This window comes from Austrofundulus limnaeus, unplaced genomic scaffold (assembly GCF_001266775.1).
Source record: "Austrofundulus limnaeus strain Quisiro unplaced genomic scaffold, Austrofundulus_limnaeus-1.0 Scaffold1998, whole genome shotgun sequence".
Lineage (NCBI taxonomy): Eukaryota > Metazoa > Chordata > Actinopteri > Cyprinodontiformes > Rivulidae > Austrofundulus > Austrofundulus limnaeus.
In genome coordinates this window covers 1,594-17,156 of record NW_013954400.1, presented here as the reverse complement: position 1 = coordinate 17,156, position 15,563 = coordinate 1,594, and the positions used below count along the sequence as shown (strand labels likewise).

The 15,563-nt window shown below is 39.1% G+C and overlaps 1 protein-coding gene across 4 annotated transcripts in view; it reads right to left on the bottom strand.

Annotated features, from left to right (window-relative positions):
* Positions 1–284: 284 nt before the first annotated feature.
* The window catches only part of LOC106536834 (liprin-beta-1), a gene marked incomplete at its 3' end in the record, with an annotated part of 16,347 nt that continues 1,068 nt past the window's right edge, over positions 285–15,563 (bottom strand). The window contains 21 exon segments of one of the 4 annotated variants that reach the window (XM_014034164.1): positions 285–407; positions 514–602; positions 676–787; positions 876–1,026; positions 1,163–1,294; positions 1,385–1,526; positions 2,433–2,465; positions 2,844–3,015; positions 3,107–3,161; positions 3,640–3,737; positions 3,928–4,064; positions 4,192–4,276; positions 4,377–4,438; positions 5,996–6,040; positions 6,158–6,275; positions 6,918–7,010; positions 7,669–7,800; positions 8,254–8,367; positions 8,719–8,808; positions 9,949–10,154; positions 10,553–10,633. In XM_014034164.1, coding sequence (XP_013889618.1) covers positions 285–407; positions 514–602; positions 676–787; positions 876–1,026; positions 1,163–1,294; positions 1,385–1,526; positions 2,433–2,465; positions 2,844–3,015; positions 3,107–3,161; positions 3,640–3,737; positions 3,928–4,064; positions 4,192–4,276; positions 4,377–4,438; positions 5,996–6,040; positions 6,158–6,275; positions 6,918–7,010; positions 7,669–7,800; positions 8,254–8,367; positions 8,719–8,808; positions 9,949–10,154; positions 10,553–10,616 — 2,253 coding nt within the window. 4 annotated transcript variants of the gene reach the window in all.

Sequence of the window (15,563 nt, the reverse complement as noted above, 5' to 3'; positions counted from 1 at the left end):
AAATCAGGTTTTTTCTTGTTACTGCCCAAAAAAATGCTTCAAAAAATTTTTTTAGGATTATATGTCAGATAGTTCATTCAAATGATACATTGATAAGGCATTAATTCATTATATTTAGGCAAAATACAATTTTTGCACACGTTTAAATCAAAACCTTATTTCTGCCTGTTTCTCCACATTCCACTTTTGGACTTACTCCTCGTTTCGATGTGATGGGTCACATGTTATATTTATACCTACAGCTGTCTCTGAATTTCACCGGAGAACCTCAAACAGGAACGCACCTCGTCCGATGGCCTGCGACGCAAACAGTTGGGGYCGTAGTTGTTTAGTCGAAGGACCTGAATCGCTCTCTTGATGCTGAGGTGATGAAGGACACTTCCTACTTTCAGAGACAGCAGGTCATCCTGGAGGACGAAGCACACAAAGAACACATTTAACAGAAAGCTAGCTGGTAATAAAAGTAGACATCAGACTCAACACAAGTGAGAAAAASCTGAAAGAAACACTCACCACGGTCATGTAGTGCAGCATGCGACCGTCCACTCTGCCCTCATCAAACTGGGTTTTATACTGAGGCAGGCCGATATCATCCAACCACCCTGATAAAAAGATAATCAATATGACAAACAAATTCAAGATAAAATGATAACCTGACTTGATGCAGTTCCTTACTTGTCACCCAGTTGTAGTCCAACTTCCCCTTGTTGTCGTCCTCCTCCGAGCCGAGGGCCTGCAGAGCCAGCTGCAGCTTCTTCCTGTGCAGCGGGTGTTTGATACCCAGCTCCTGAACATCCACACACACGACAAACACAAGAAACTTTMCTCTGCTAACCTGCTGAATAAATGAGAAAAGCTTCTCTGCTGGCTCTCACCTTCTCGAGGTCTTGCTGCGACGCCTGCAGCAGAGTCTGTCCGGATGAGATCCACACTCGGGCCAGGTTCGCGTAAAGACCCAGACCCTGCTCCTGCAGCCAGCCACAAACCTGATCCTTGGACCATCGTGCGAAGGGAGCGTCCACCTCACTGAGGAAAATAAAACCAGAAAGATCGTATTCACTGCCTTTGTTCGTGTCAAACCCTTTTCATTACCTCTGAAAGTCACAGCAGAGAATGAAAACAAGGAAATCACTTTCATTATTCCTGCTGAACGCAGACTCACTTGTTGACTCGCTGAAGGTCACGAGACCAACCCAGTCTGGGTCCTGCTGTGGCTCGAACTCCGCCTCGTTTAAACTCTCCYTCTGGTAAGTTATCGTCCAGATTGAAGGTGGTAGACTGACTTCTTCTCAGCCTTAAAACAAACATTTCAGATCATACATCAGTCTATCCTGACAGTAAGATTGTTCCTTCAGATCGTTGGTTAAAATATCCTTTTACTCACTTCCCAAATAGTTTTTTTATTCCTTTGGATTTCTTCCTGTTTTCTGCGGTGGTGGGAAGTGTGTTTGTGCTGTCACTGTTGGACGACCTCTGGGGCAGCCCAGCCAGGTCCAGATGATCGGTGCCCTGCCGCTCCGTTTCAGCTGCACAAACAAACGCCCACACAGCAACTTGGTGAGCGTCGGTGTGAAAGACCAGCATTGATCGGTGGAAACGCAGCTGTGGAACAGAGGCAGAGCAGCGCTCCGGGAAAACACTGCACAGGACGGAAAACAACTCCAGACTGAGGGGGGGGGTCACTGCAGCGGGCAGCTGTTACAGCAAAAAAAAGCTCTCTAATGTTCATGCATCAGACATGCTGAGATACGACTGATATTAGAAAAAAAATGTGCTTGTTTCATTAGTTTTACAGCACCAACTCTGACAAAACTGGGACATTGTGTRAAAGGTAAATAAAATTGCTCAACTCCTTTTATTTACAATGGAACAGTAAACAAACAAAAAACAAACTAAGAAATTGTATCATTTCTTTTGTAAAAACAAGCTTTTTTTATTTAAATGGTAGAAACACAACTTTAAAAAGTTAAGAGATGCTTTAAAGCTGCAAACACGTCACAACAAATAGAATTTTAACAAAATATGGGTTTATAAGATAGATATATTTTTATAATTTATGTCCCAACTTTGTCAAAATCAGGGATCTATTTTATATTTTTAGTGGAAGATCTTTAAGATCCAAATAAAAGCCTTTCCTCAGCAGTCTGGATCTTCAGAAAGATTTGTGTTTGTCAAACAAGTGCAATCTAAAACATGCAAAGGCACAAACGTATCAACACACACAACTGTGCGTTGAACAGACAAGAATAGTGATAAGTCGTGGACGTTAAAGCACTCAGATAATAAAACACTATCAACTAAAAGAAAACAAGACAACTTAAAGAACAAGAAAGCAAAGAAAAGCAAAAAAAAAGTGCTCAAAGTTGGAGGACATCAGCAGTTGTCTTTGCTTTTGTCGGGGAGCTACAACATCCCTACTGTCTTTACTGTACCTAGCATAGGTGCACTCGCACTCCTGCTGCGGTCTTCATGTGTTTACAAAAAGCCACACAACACACCACAGGGTCCGACAAAAAGAACAAAAAGGACAGAAATTATCAACGACATCATAACAGAGCTGAGAGGGAGAGGGGATGGAGACGTTCACAAATGTAAAAAAAWAAAAAATTAAAAGGACAGAGACAGGACAAAGGTCATACAGGGTCATGAAAACAGACTTCCATAATTAAACAGCGACCACAGTTTATGTGGGCTGCAAATTATAATGTTGGTCCATAAAGTAAACTCCATGGGTGTGGCTTTTAGACGAGGATAAACTAGTGGAAGAAAAGCGTCTCTTTCTGTAGTGAGGATCTCACCGGTTTACCTTGAGAAGAACGTAACACGACGTGTTGAGCTCGTACCTAAAGGGCTGCCGCTGGTCTTCTTGCCTCCGCGGATCTTAAAGAAGCCCTTTCCAAAAGACGAGCGAGCCTTTCTCGAGCCAAAGCCGTCGTCATCTGTGGAGGCCGGCAAAGTGGCCGAGGGATTTAAAGGTGGCTTCTCAGTCATCTTACTGTTCTCTTCATTTGTACACTAAAATAATAATAACAAAAATAAATAAAACGTGTCGGTCACACAGWATCTATAATTCCCTCCTGATTAACAACGCTCTTCCCTTCCTTACCTTCTCGTTCTTGCTCTCTTCTAAATGRTTTTCAATTTTAGTTGCATCTTGGCTTCTAAAATGACAAACCACACCAGATTTCACTTCATTTAACTCATTATAAAGCATGGACAAAACATCATAATCAGAGCCTCACTGTGAATATTTTAAATGGTGCGATTGTGGCGAGCGCATCTGTTTTTGTAATTACAGTCAAGTCCTGCGTTTGCAACAAGATTCTGCCACAAATGTTCTGATTTCCTGTCACTTGGGGGCACAACACAACGCCTCATACTGATGAAGAAACACTACTGTGTTTGTGGCGACAACAATGGCTKGAGTGTGACAGGATGCTTTGTACAGCAGTGACATGTTGGGGACAAATATGTGGTGCAACGCTGCAGCTGGTGTCATCACCACATCAGTTTCTTTTTTTATTATTAATCTAAACGAGAGTGGGAAAAGTGTTACAGSACATGTAAAATAAAATAAAAAGGAGCTGTAAGGCTAACGATTGAATGATTTGAAGTAAATGTAATGTTTTATATTTTCACCGGTCTTCATCTGTTGGTGCGAGCTCAGAAACTTCCTCTGGATCAGGAGGGCTGGGCGTGGGTGAAGGATCTTCACTCTGTCCGCTGAGACCTTCCATCTAAGCATCAACAAAAACAAACATTTAAAAACACTTTTAAAATGGTAAAATCAAAACGTTTTTATGTGTATGAATGTTTGAATTACCATTTTTTTAATGCAAGTGATGGAAAAGTAAATAAAGGATTAAACTTCTATTGAGCTGGATTTTAAAGATCAATCTTGTTTTATTTAACAAATCTTTTACAAACCTCATCTGACTTCTTTACTCTTAGCTGTTCAAGATCCGTAATGTGCTGTTTCTCAGTTTCCTCAGACCCGAGATATGACAAGACGGCACCGATTCCATCAGTTGGGCTCTCGACGTGCTCATTATCTTTTATTTTCTCTGAGGTGAAGAAGAAAGCAGTGAGGTAAATTACACAGCCTAAGATATAAAGTWAAACTAAGTTTCAGAACAGATTTAAGTATAAATAAATGTATTGTTAATCTGTTCTGTAAAGGTGAAGTCTCACCTTTCTTTCCTTGCACCGACATCACCATATCCTGAACTTTCTTGTACCGCAGAAGCGACTGCTTTAACTCCTCAATCTTACGATCCTGAAAAAGAGAGGGAAAAAAAACATTAAAAAACAGGTCGACTCCACAGGAAGAAACCTGAACAATCACATTTAAAGTGAATTTGACTCGTGTAAAGTACCTTCTCTTCGTTTGCTGCCATCAACGACTCGACTGCCTTTTTCATTCTTTGCACTTCCACATCTAGTGAAGACAGAAAATAATTCTGGATAATGAAGCGTGAAGCTTTATGAGGGATGAACATAAATACAGGAGGATTTCATCAAGAGGTGTTATCKTTGAGTAAGGAAATGTTTTACCTCTTCAAACTGTTAGAACATTTTCACTTTTCAGAACACACACTCCAACACGAGGTTGTGTAATACACCGTGACAATGCTTAACCTTCTGTAAACTTTTCCACTCCAGTATATTAACTATACAAATAAATAAATAACAATAAAATGAACAAAATGACATGGTTCTTGTATCATTTACATAATTTATGGGATTTTAGTTTTGACAGAAGAAAACATGAAATTCACTGAAAAAAAAAAAACACGGCTTCTTTCCTTTTAATGTGTTATAATGAATCAATCAATAAATCAATCAATCCATCAATTATTCTGTGATTGCTTTTTTAAAATCATTTTTAACAAAAAAACGATCTCAGTTGAAACAGATTTTAAATCCGTTGATTTGCATGAATTGAAAACAGGTTTTAAACTAATCGGAGGAAGTTAAAATATTAAAATCACTCATTTCAAACTAAAAAAGGATATCCTGAACTTCAAACGGTGCAGTTTAAAAATGTTTAACAGTTTTTTTAAATGTGGGCATGCGCTCAATGTAAACAAAACCCTTGGTTGAATCGTCATAAGCCAAGTGGAAGCTGGAATCACAAATGACTATTGATAAAGAAATTGCGTGGATTTTGTTCCTTGATTTATCAATATTCTTTGAGGCCTTTCAATAAGCAGCATTAATTATTAGGATAAACTGTAAATGCTGATGATGTAGCGCTGAGGCAACAGAATGTTCAATTAACCCGTTTTCTAATTATTAGATCAAATAAATCCTTTATTCTGTGCCAGTAAGACTGAAGTTTAGTTGTGTTCAATAATTTAAGATAACCGTATCACTGACTCTGCCACACGAGTGTGTCCATAAACATGTTACCAAAGTTTTTACTTAAATCTGACATTTTAAACATGATTAAGCATTAGGGAGTGTATAATGTTCATTATGTAAACAGAGTCCTGCAGGAGTGTGTGCAGAAAGTGAAACAGCTCATATGATAGACAGTAAGTGATGGGAACAAACAACAAGAAACAGAACAGATTAGAAAGTTACAGTTTGTGGTGTCAACAGGGACAGGTTCAGGTTTTTGAGAAGCCACTGAGGTGCACAGGTTATTTTTGTTGGAGAACACGAGTCAGAAGGATGAGTGAGCAGCCTGAATGGTTATAACATCACATCATTCCTCATTCCTGCCGATTACATGGAGCAAACGGTCCATTTTGCTGATTTAAGCTGGATTATAAAAACACAGTGACAGGGGATCTAAAAAAACTTTGTTCCATTCAAAAAAAAAGAAAAGAGTTGAACAGTTTGTTTGGGACTTGGTGCTGTGGTCAGTTATGAGCACTTCACTGAGTAATAATGGACAAGCAGAGTTCGGACGGCTCATGCTCGTTCATGCAAACAGGGGCTTTGGGGGTGAATGCAGTGATGATCAAAAGCAGGAAAAAAAAACCCTTACGTTTTTCTTTCAGCCTCTTTCTTAACGTCTCATCTGGATGAGAAACTACACAGGACAAACATTACGACACAAAAACTTTAACCGTAGAAAATGATCACGTGTTATTAGAGACATTAAACTCTGGGCCTGCTCAGTTTCAGGGCTTGGCTGCTGTTTCCCCACCTCTCTCCAGGGAATCTGCACCGCTCATAGCGATGGATCTGAAGCCCGTCTCATCGTGTGGTCTCCTCGTGTCTCCGTCTTTGCCCTCCAGCTGCCTCCTCAGTAAGACTAGCTCCTCCTGTCCAACAGAGGACGACCGTGAGAGACAGACACCCCTCCCCTCYGCTCCACTCAACAACACAAACAAAAAACAACAGAGGTTCTCGGATGCCGACGTGGCATAAAGAGACACACCTGTGAGGTGGGCGGCGTGCACAAATGTCTCGCGGGGTCAAGGCAAATGCATTACACCAGGGAAATAAGCAAAATAAAACAGTCTGAATGTAAAAATAGAACAAGAAAAAAACCTCAAATGAAAATGTTCCTGTGGTTTGAAAATGTGTTTGCTGAATTTACTGCTTTGTTGRTTTTTCTAAATCACACTTGACTTTTCATATTTTTTTGTAATCAACTGTTGTCTAAATAAAGTGATTTCTCTGTTTGCATAGAAGAGGATGAACTTTTCACTTCAAAAATATAGTTAGAAAAAGGCTAAAAACATGCAGGTTTGTTTGATTGTCATTTTCTGCTGTTTAAATAAATAAAAGAAGCAAAGAGAGAAGTCAAAACCATAATCATACAGCAAGAACAACAATCATCCTGAGAAAAAACAACTTTCAGAGTCTGGTGTTTGTGCTCTTTCCTCCATTTTTAAATAAAAGTTTTTTGTATAAAAACGGGTTAACTGATTTGGAAAGCAAAGACTTCTGTAACAACTCACCTTTGTGGATTTAAGTTTCTTTTCGTACTGTAATTTCTCAGTTTCCAGGTCGGTCAGCCTGAACCGCAGCTCATTAATTTCAAGAATCAGATCCTGCAAAAGCAAAAACAGTGAGAAAACACACACACACACACACAAAAAAAACCGAGACAATTTTCATTTCGCATTCACAAGTAATACAACACCTGTCAATTAAAATCTGTGCCTAAAAATTTCCTGACAGCTCCTATCTCAGAAAGGAGGAAATRGTTTTGATAAAATACGCAAAACTGATAACAGTCGAGACAAACTTTTTAGACTTGAGGGAATTCCTCAGAGACTAAATGCTTCAAAGCAGCAGCAGCAGCAGCAGCTGAGATAAAGAGAGCAAACTGTGATTTAAGGGCTGTGAGGCGGAACATGGACGGCRGCGTTTTTGTTCTGCTGGGGTGGAAGAGCAACAATTAAATCATGACGTGTTTGAAAGCCTTTCAAGCACTCTGGAAGCACATGATCACCATATCTCACATAAATAAGTGCTTAATCTTCATAAAACCTTCAGCCAAAATGCAGCAAAACCAAAAAAGGTTAAAACAGTCAAACAAGATTACACAGCTCTGCTTCGTTCTATAACAACAAGAGTCCCAGGCAGGCCTAAATACATGGCTTCAGCTAATCTTGAGTTGCTATATAAACAAAAAGAGAAAAACACTTAGTCTGACTTTATATAAAAGCTCCTCTTTCACACAAACAACAAAAATAAGCATCTCACATCAGTGTCCCGAAATCTGTCATCGAAGTCCAGCCTCTCCTTCTCCAAAGAGTTGAGTTTTAACTTGAGGTTGGACACTTCCGACATCAGCTCCAGCTTCTGGGTCTCCAGTGCYGCTCTGCACAGAAGCTCCTACAACCAGAGGTAAACAAAAATAAAGATTAACAACACTTCAACAACAGAGTCACTGAATCAAACAGAAAACCTGTTTACAGCTTCGACATACAAGCACTCTGTCACAAATCAAACAAAATATGAAGACCRTCACTTACATTTGTATAGTTTGCTAAAAGTTTTACATGCTGGTGGGATTATTGAATTAATTTTAAAGATTGTCACCTAAATCCCTTTTTTAAAATGAAGTTTTATTGAATGAGTTAAAACTTTTCTGTGTGAAAATATGGGTTTAAAACACCCAGAGGAAGCTAAATTATCATTATTTTCAGCGTAAACATTAATGATTGATGAATTATTTTGAGTATATAGACAGAACAAAGGAGTTTCTCAAAGATAAATACAAAATGCCAAAACTACAAAACATWCATTTCAATATCATTTAGTTTGAAATAAAAACAAAGCACACACCTGTTGCAACATCTCCTCAGTTGAGTTGAGTTTCTCTCGGTGCTCGTCTAAACACAAATCTAAATCACGGATCTTCTCTCCTTGAGCCTCCACCTGGTCGGTCAGCACACTCACCTGCCCAARATCAAGGTGACATGGTGAGTTTAGATCAAATGTAAAGTAACCATATTGGGCAGAGAGAAAAAAAAACACTTTATACTGCTGCAGTGCAAAAAAAATTTAAAGTTAAAAAATTAAAATCAGTGCAGCATTTCATCTGTTTATTTTTGGAGGGGAGGAGTTTTAAAGAGCTGTATAATTGGTTCTGTGGTTGAAAAAAGGAGATTACCGGTAGTGACTTTTTTTAGCCACTGATTGAACTTAAACAGAAATTAATTTATCGCCACTATTACTGCAGGCAAATTCAGTCATGTTGTAAAACATATTTGGGTCATTATGACAAGTTATTTACTGCTGGAYGGGTACCTGAAGAACTAGAGACTCTTTATCACTCTCAAGTCTTGACAGTCTTTCCTGATAGTGGTCACCTCCACTTAGAGGGATGTGTCCATTGGACTGCAGGGGGAAAAAAAATCAAGATTAGACACAAAAAAATGAAATGCCTTTTTTTTATTATAAAGTTTATTCATTTAAAACAAAACAACATAAATTCAATATTCAATAAAAATACAAATCATAAACCAAATGAAAGGCAGCAGAAGAAAAAAATCTTAAGATTTCTGCCCCTTTTTCTCAAATAAATAAATTCAATCAAAAACAATCTTCAATTTACAAAAACGTACAAATGAATAAAAGAAAAACAATAAAGGTTTAATTCCTTCTTGAGCAATAATTCGTACATTATACCCATACATATTTCTCCAACAAATTAACCTTTATCATTCTCTTAAATATACACACTGATCTGGCATTTTTAATGTCATCTTCCAGATTATTCCATAATCTTATACCCTGGACTGAAGTACTCCGTTCCCTCAAACTGGTTCTAATTTTAGGTCTCACAAACATTTCTATGCCCTTCAGAYTGTAACAACTCTCTCTTTTAACAAAATGTAATTGGATGTTTGAAGGAAATACGTTGTAACAGACATTTTGAGTTGCAGTGTTGTTCTTTAATTAGGCTACATTCACACTTCAGGTGATCAATTCCAATTATTTACTCAGATTGTTTTTGAAACATGATGTTGAATGATCTCAGATGATTTTTCAATACAAGTCTGACTCACTACACTGCCCTGCTCTGCACAAACAAACCCATACATGGCAAACGAATAGTAAGCTCCCATTCAGACAGCTGTGCAGAGAGTGAGGTAAACTCTGGATGGCCTGCAGCCCATCACGCTCCCAAACACCGCTCTGATTCCCAAGAAGTCAGCATGTTTCTTACGGCGCTCTGGCTCTGACACAGACATCAGCGGATCATCTTTCATTCCCAGGGAACTCAGCAGAGCAGGACAGTCGAGTTTTCCCTCAACAAACAAATCAGCTGAACACAATGGCACACAGGATTTGTTTGTTGAAGCGGCGGTGCATTTTGAAGGTTTTGAAGCAGCAAAAAGAATGATGWTAGAATCAACTCATGCACACTGAAAATTCTATTCTGCCACGAGGGTTAAGAGCCACGWCTTTGTGATCTTTGTTAACGAAAACCCTGCAACCGATCCTGAATTCTAACGCAGCACGACTGCATCTTACCAGGTTCCCATGGAGCCACTCAACCAGACTGTCAGCTGTCGAGCTGGGGATCTGGCAACGTAAACCTTCCCTTTCCTCTGTGTCCATCATTTCCAGGACGCCCCTCAGGTCTTCCACAAGGTGAAGCGCCCGCAGGTTACCCATGAAAGGAGACGTGGGCGACTGGCAGTCAAACAAACCATTGGAGTAATCCAACGCCTTTGAGCCTGAAGAGACACAGAGTGACTGAAAGTGTTCAACCTAAGCATACAAAGTCCAGTCAAACATGATCAAATAAAACCTTAATTAAGAAGAAATAATCTATTAAACTTGTACAATAAAAGCTAAGCTGGCCTGCTCAAAGAGAATTAAAAGCCAGTGAATAAAAAAAGTGTTTTTAAGGGTAAAGAAACTGGTTTGTGGATCTCAGAGTTCTGGTTGGGGTGTAAATGTGCCGAATTGGCGCCAAACCAGAAAATGTTTAAAAACCAGAAGTAAGGTTTTAAACTTAAGCCTGAGTTTAGGTCAGGGACTTGGCTATACTTTGTTGCTTGACACACTCAGGAATTCATTTTTAGTGGTTTTTATTACTTCAAATGAAGACACAGTAAATGCTGATGTTTACCTGCTATAATGCCATCCATCTGCTCCAAGGCAGCAGCCAACATGTCGCTGGCATCAGACATCATCTTGTCAACTTAGAAACCTTTAACAGAACATAAAGCATTGAAAGTCACAAACTGCTCTAAATAAAAAGGTAAACTAATCTCTAATCTGTAAAAACATCTGTACCGCTTTGGGATTTTAGTGTTAAAACAACACATTTGTGTAAATGTGTGTGCTTGTGACGAGAGTATCTACTGATTTAGCGAAGCAGTAACCTTGGAGCTGTGCGTAGCTTTAACAAAAAATGTCTCCAACCCTGGAATTAGACTGTTTTATAACCCCTCGGATCTAAGAAAAGARGCCTGGTTGGTAAAACATCAGGTCTGCGAAACAAGATTGACATTAAAATCCATCACATCAACAAATACAAGATAATTTCACTAAAGTTTGATTAAATGATACACAGTGACAGAAAAGCTCAAATAAAAGCCTAATGTCTTGAGTTGATGCAGGAAAAACTGTCATGTGAAGATATATTTTAGTGTTTCAGTTTGTGACATCGGCTTAGAGAACATGATAACGGCACGGTTTTCTGTAAATAGTTACATTTTTCTTTACACCCGTGCACACAACGTACATAAACCTCTACTTTTTATTTGGCTGCCTTAAATCTTGGGAGTGCCCGACCATTTTCCAAACTTTATGGAAACCACCCACAGACCCAGCATGGTTGTTTCAGCATTTCTGTGGTAGTGCTTTCCATTATGTGTAAAATAAGCGCACAGTGAAACGCAAGCTTCGTCACAACAAGCAGCAGGGAGAAAGGAGATGAGAGGAACCAGCATGTCACGGTAACTGCTGAGTGGTTTCCAACAGTAAAACTCTTAATGGAGGCAAAACTGCTTCTGCCAGGCTGCCTACAGGAGCAGCTTGTTCCATGTACGAAGGCAGGATTTAAAAAAATGGATCATTAAAACACAAAGCTGTGCTAGYTCTTTGGAAATTATGTTTGAGATGTTTGAAAAGGATAGACTCAGATTACATGAACAAATCAGGAGGGATGTTGGAAAATTATACTGTGAATTTTCTGATCATTTATTTGTCATTTTTATATAAACAGTGGCATTTTGTTTTGCTAAGGTCTTTAAATGTCACATTTTGGTTGAAAATCTGACAAATGATTGATAAGTTATTAAACTTAGCTTTCCTTTTGTTTTTAACKGTGTTGTCAAGTGATAAAATCCCATTCAAGATGGCCGCCACTTGACCTTAGGAAGGTTCCAACTTGGTCAGTTTTACAGATACAGTACATATTTTGGTGTGGTGGTAGCTGGGAGTCATTTACAACACATAAACCAAGAGATAACATACGAGATATCTCCATAATGTTTGGCCAGAATGACTGTAAATCCATCATTTCTCAAAGGTTTTAGAGCATTTCCAGATAAAGAACTGGGTTTATTGAACAATCACAGAAGCTAGGGTTAAGAAATTATTTTCTACTAATTATATTACAAAATAAGAGAAGATGTTCACTTATTTGTAAACCTAAATAATTCACAAATGTTAAATTATGTCAAGTAAGAAATACAATATGAATTACTATCATTTGAACACAGTCCCTGATATCATGAAGCCTGCAGCAGAACAAAAGCAGAGTGTGTTTAAGGAATGAAGGCCTGTAGGGCATCTTGAAACTGAGTCGTTTTTTTCTCTTGCTGTGGAAGAGCAAATATGAGAGTAGTTAACACTTGGCTTTCAGCAAACATACTTCAAACGCAGCAGGTCCAGGTCCAGACATGCAGCTTTAAAACCTGCTGCCCATGTGTCAGTCAGTCAGCACGTGTGGAAGTACCTGAATGAGCGTTTTCAAGGCTTTCATTCTCAAAGAGGGACCTGACATCCAACTCAAAGAATATCTAATTACAGAGAGGTGCCCTCCACGGCTCATATGGTGYGTTAGTCACATGTAAACACAGGAAGGCCGTCTCACACAAGGTGACTTTGTCTGTGTTGTCTTTCCAGAGCATGGCCCATAATGGTGCATTCAGACCAGGAAAGTCCTTTGGTCCACTTGTTTGGTCCGGACCAAAAGTGGACTTTATTTTTTTCATTTGGTGTGGTTTGCATTCACAWTGTGCTTTTTTGCAAATGAACTATAAGTTGTAAACAAAGCCATGAGACTGACGATCATTGCACCCATTGGACAAAAAAGGACGGGGGCGGGACTGAGCGCACAGACCCAGAAAACAAAAAAGTCCTGCATGCTGCGGTTCTGATGTGCACATTTATGCTGATAGTACAACCGCAATAGCATTTAAAATGTCAAAAGCAGCTAATTTAATGGTAGTTCTGTATATTCTAATTTTGGAGCGACGTCACGTAAATGTGTCCCGCGACCCAAAGGAGACGAGATGCTCTGCGTGTTCTGACCCACAACATGTCGGCAGCAGAGCTGCTAACAGGAGATGACGAAACAGGTATGATTTCAGTTTATTTATTAGCTCAGCAATGGTGGCCTGTGAAGTCCAAAAAGGCGCATGTTTAATGCAGTTGGTTCGGTTAGAGTCCGGTCTGTATTCACACCAGAAGSAAACTGAAGCGAACCGCACCAGAGTTCGTTTGGAAGCGGACCGAGACCTGCTTTTAGAGGTGGTCTCGGTCCGGTTCTTTGATCCGCACCAGAGTTCGCATGAGTGTATTCACACCTGCACAAAAGGTCCGGACCAACGCTGGAAACGAACTCTGGTTCGTTTAAAGCRGAGCAAATTGTCAGTATTCAGACCTGACAATTTGGTCCGCTTTAAACGAACCAGAGCTCGTTTAAAGCAAATTGTCAGGTCTGAATCCAACCTAAGTCTGAAACTACTGATTACTTTCTTGATTGAGTAATGAACTGTTTGGTACGTGTTAGAGAATAATTGAAAAAGTGAACCTTATCATTCCTAGGAATTCCTGGAGGCACAAACATTTATTGTTCTCACTGACCAAGTAATGACTCTGAGAGAAATATCGAAACTAATCGGTTTTAGTTAAAGGAACTCAAGACGGAACAGATTTTTACCAACCATTTCTTGTTATAATTTGTTTAGTCTTTGCAGGTTTGTTATCAATGTGGACATCTTCAAAACAAAGTCTGTCTGCTGTTCCACGAGTCTAACTTACACTAAGTGTAAGACACAAAGAGAGTGACTTTTTGTTATTATATTGGGGTGTTTTGTCTAAGAGGACTGAAACCCTACAGTAAGAGGATGTTTACAACATCCCTGCCTGCTCTCAAACCAAAATATGMGACCCGTGCTGACAAAATAAGTCTGAATGAGCACAGGCTGCAGTGAAAAAAAAAAAGTGAAAATACACATTTTTTTGTTTAAGTTTTGTGTGAAGCTGGACAATAAGAACAACACATGTTCAAAAAGCACTCTGACCTTTAAAAAACTGGTTAACAGATGATCACAGGCACCGGTCAGACTGCAGTCGCTTTGAAAAGCATCAGATGTGCACCTGATTTAGTAACACAAATTTTAAAAAACCTGTGTCGGATTTAGAAAAAATATCAGATTTGTGTCATTCTTGCCTGCAGTGTGACTGTCCATAGCTTAAGATAATCTTCAATTCAATTTAAAAAAATTATTCATTTCATTAAAAAACAAAATAACTACTATATACAACAGAAAACAAAAACAAAAAAACAACTGGTGTTGATTCATGAAACATTTGGCCAACAGATCAAAAACATTATCTTCCACCTACAGCGGCGGACACTAACAAAAAAAAAAATTGATACAAGAGTGAAACAGGAGCCCCACAACACTGGTCCCTTTAGGCTGAGAATCCCATTAGAGATTGTCATCACTAGACAATCTACTGAGAGCATAAGAATTCAAGCAATTCCTTGTAAAATCTACTGTGCACACACGAGCAACAAAACAAACAAACAAAAAAACCAAGATAAAGCCCTGGGGTCTCATGTCTCAAAAGAAACAAAAAGGAGGCGTTCTGAGCCACAGTGTAGCTGACTTTACCAGCCTCTCTCTGAGACTGAGTTCTGGTGAAAAGACACAGAAGGAAGAATTTACAAAGCAAGCATAAATCATTCAGTTTTATTTCTATTTTTACTCTGGTAACGTAATGATTTCCAAGAACACGTCAAGAGTAGATGTTTCCACATAATGACACTTTCTACGTTTTGACTCATGCAGGCCATTGGCTCAGTTTCACCTCWGCAGCGAGAAAAACTAAACTCGGACTTAAATACATCATCGTGTTTCACCTCAAACAGGAAACAGACACAAACTATTTGATATACAATTCTTAAAAGGCTTTTAACCAGTTCATTCCTGGGCTGTCTCTTATGATTTCTTCTGTGTAAACAGGGTTTAGGTTTTCAGACGCCTGCAGGGCGCTGCTCCAGAATAACCAGAAGCTATTTTCAAACTCCGAGGCAACCTCAAATAACAAGGCCTGTGGTAAAACAAGAATAAAAACGTAAAAGTCAGGAATCCTTTATATTAAAAAGGCTGTGCAATGTGGGCATCCAAAATGGAAATGAAGCGGTTGAAATAATTGAGTTTAGGGTAATAAAATCTTTCCTGCGTGAATGCACAAGTTCAGAGAAGAGTTCAATTTATGTTGGACAGCTACACGCATTCTTTTCATCTGACGCACAACCTGTTTCTTGATTCGATTAAAACAAAAAAAGGACCCATCTTTGAGGTTATTGCAGGAACAGTGAAATTTAACACTGARCTGTGCACATGTGGCATAAACTTGCAGTTGTTTTGCTCAATCTGGGGTTTGTTTTGGAACATTTTGAGCATTCCTCCTCCGTGAATTCCTAACGTTTCACAGCATTAAGGGCCGGAGGAAACGACAATGAGAACCCTGGGAGATTTCCCACAATGTGACTGACACAAAGGATAAATTCTGTAGCAAAGTCATCACATCGAGACGGAGCATGTGGTGTTTGGTTCACAGTAGGGCTGCCACAATTAATCGACGACTAATCGATTATTAAAAATAATCTATGA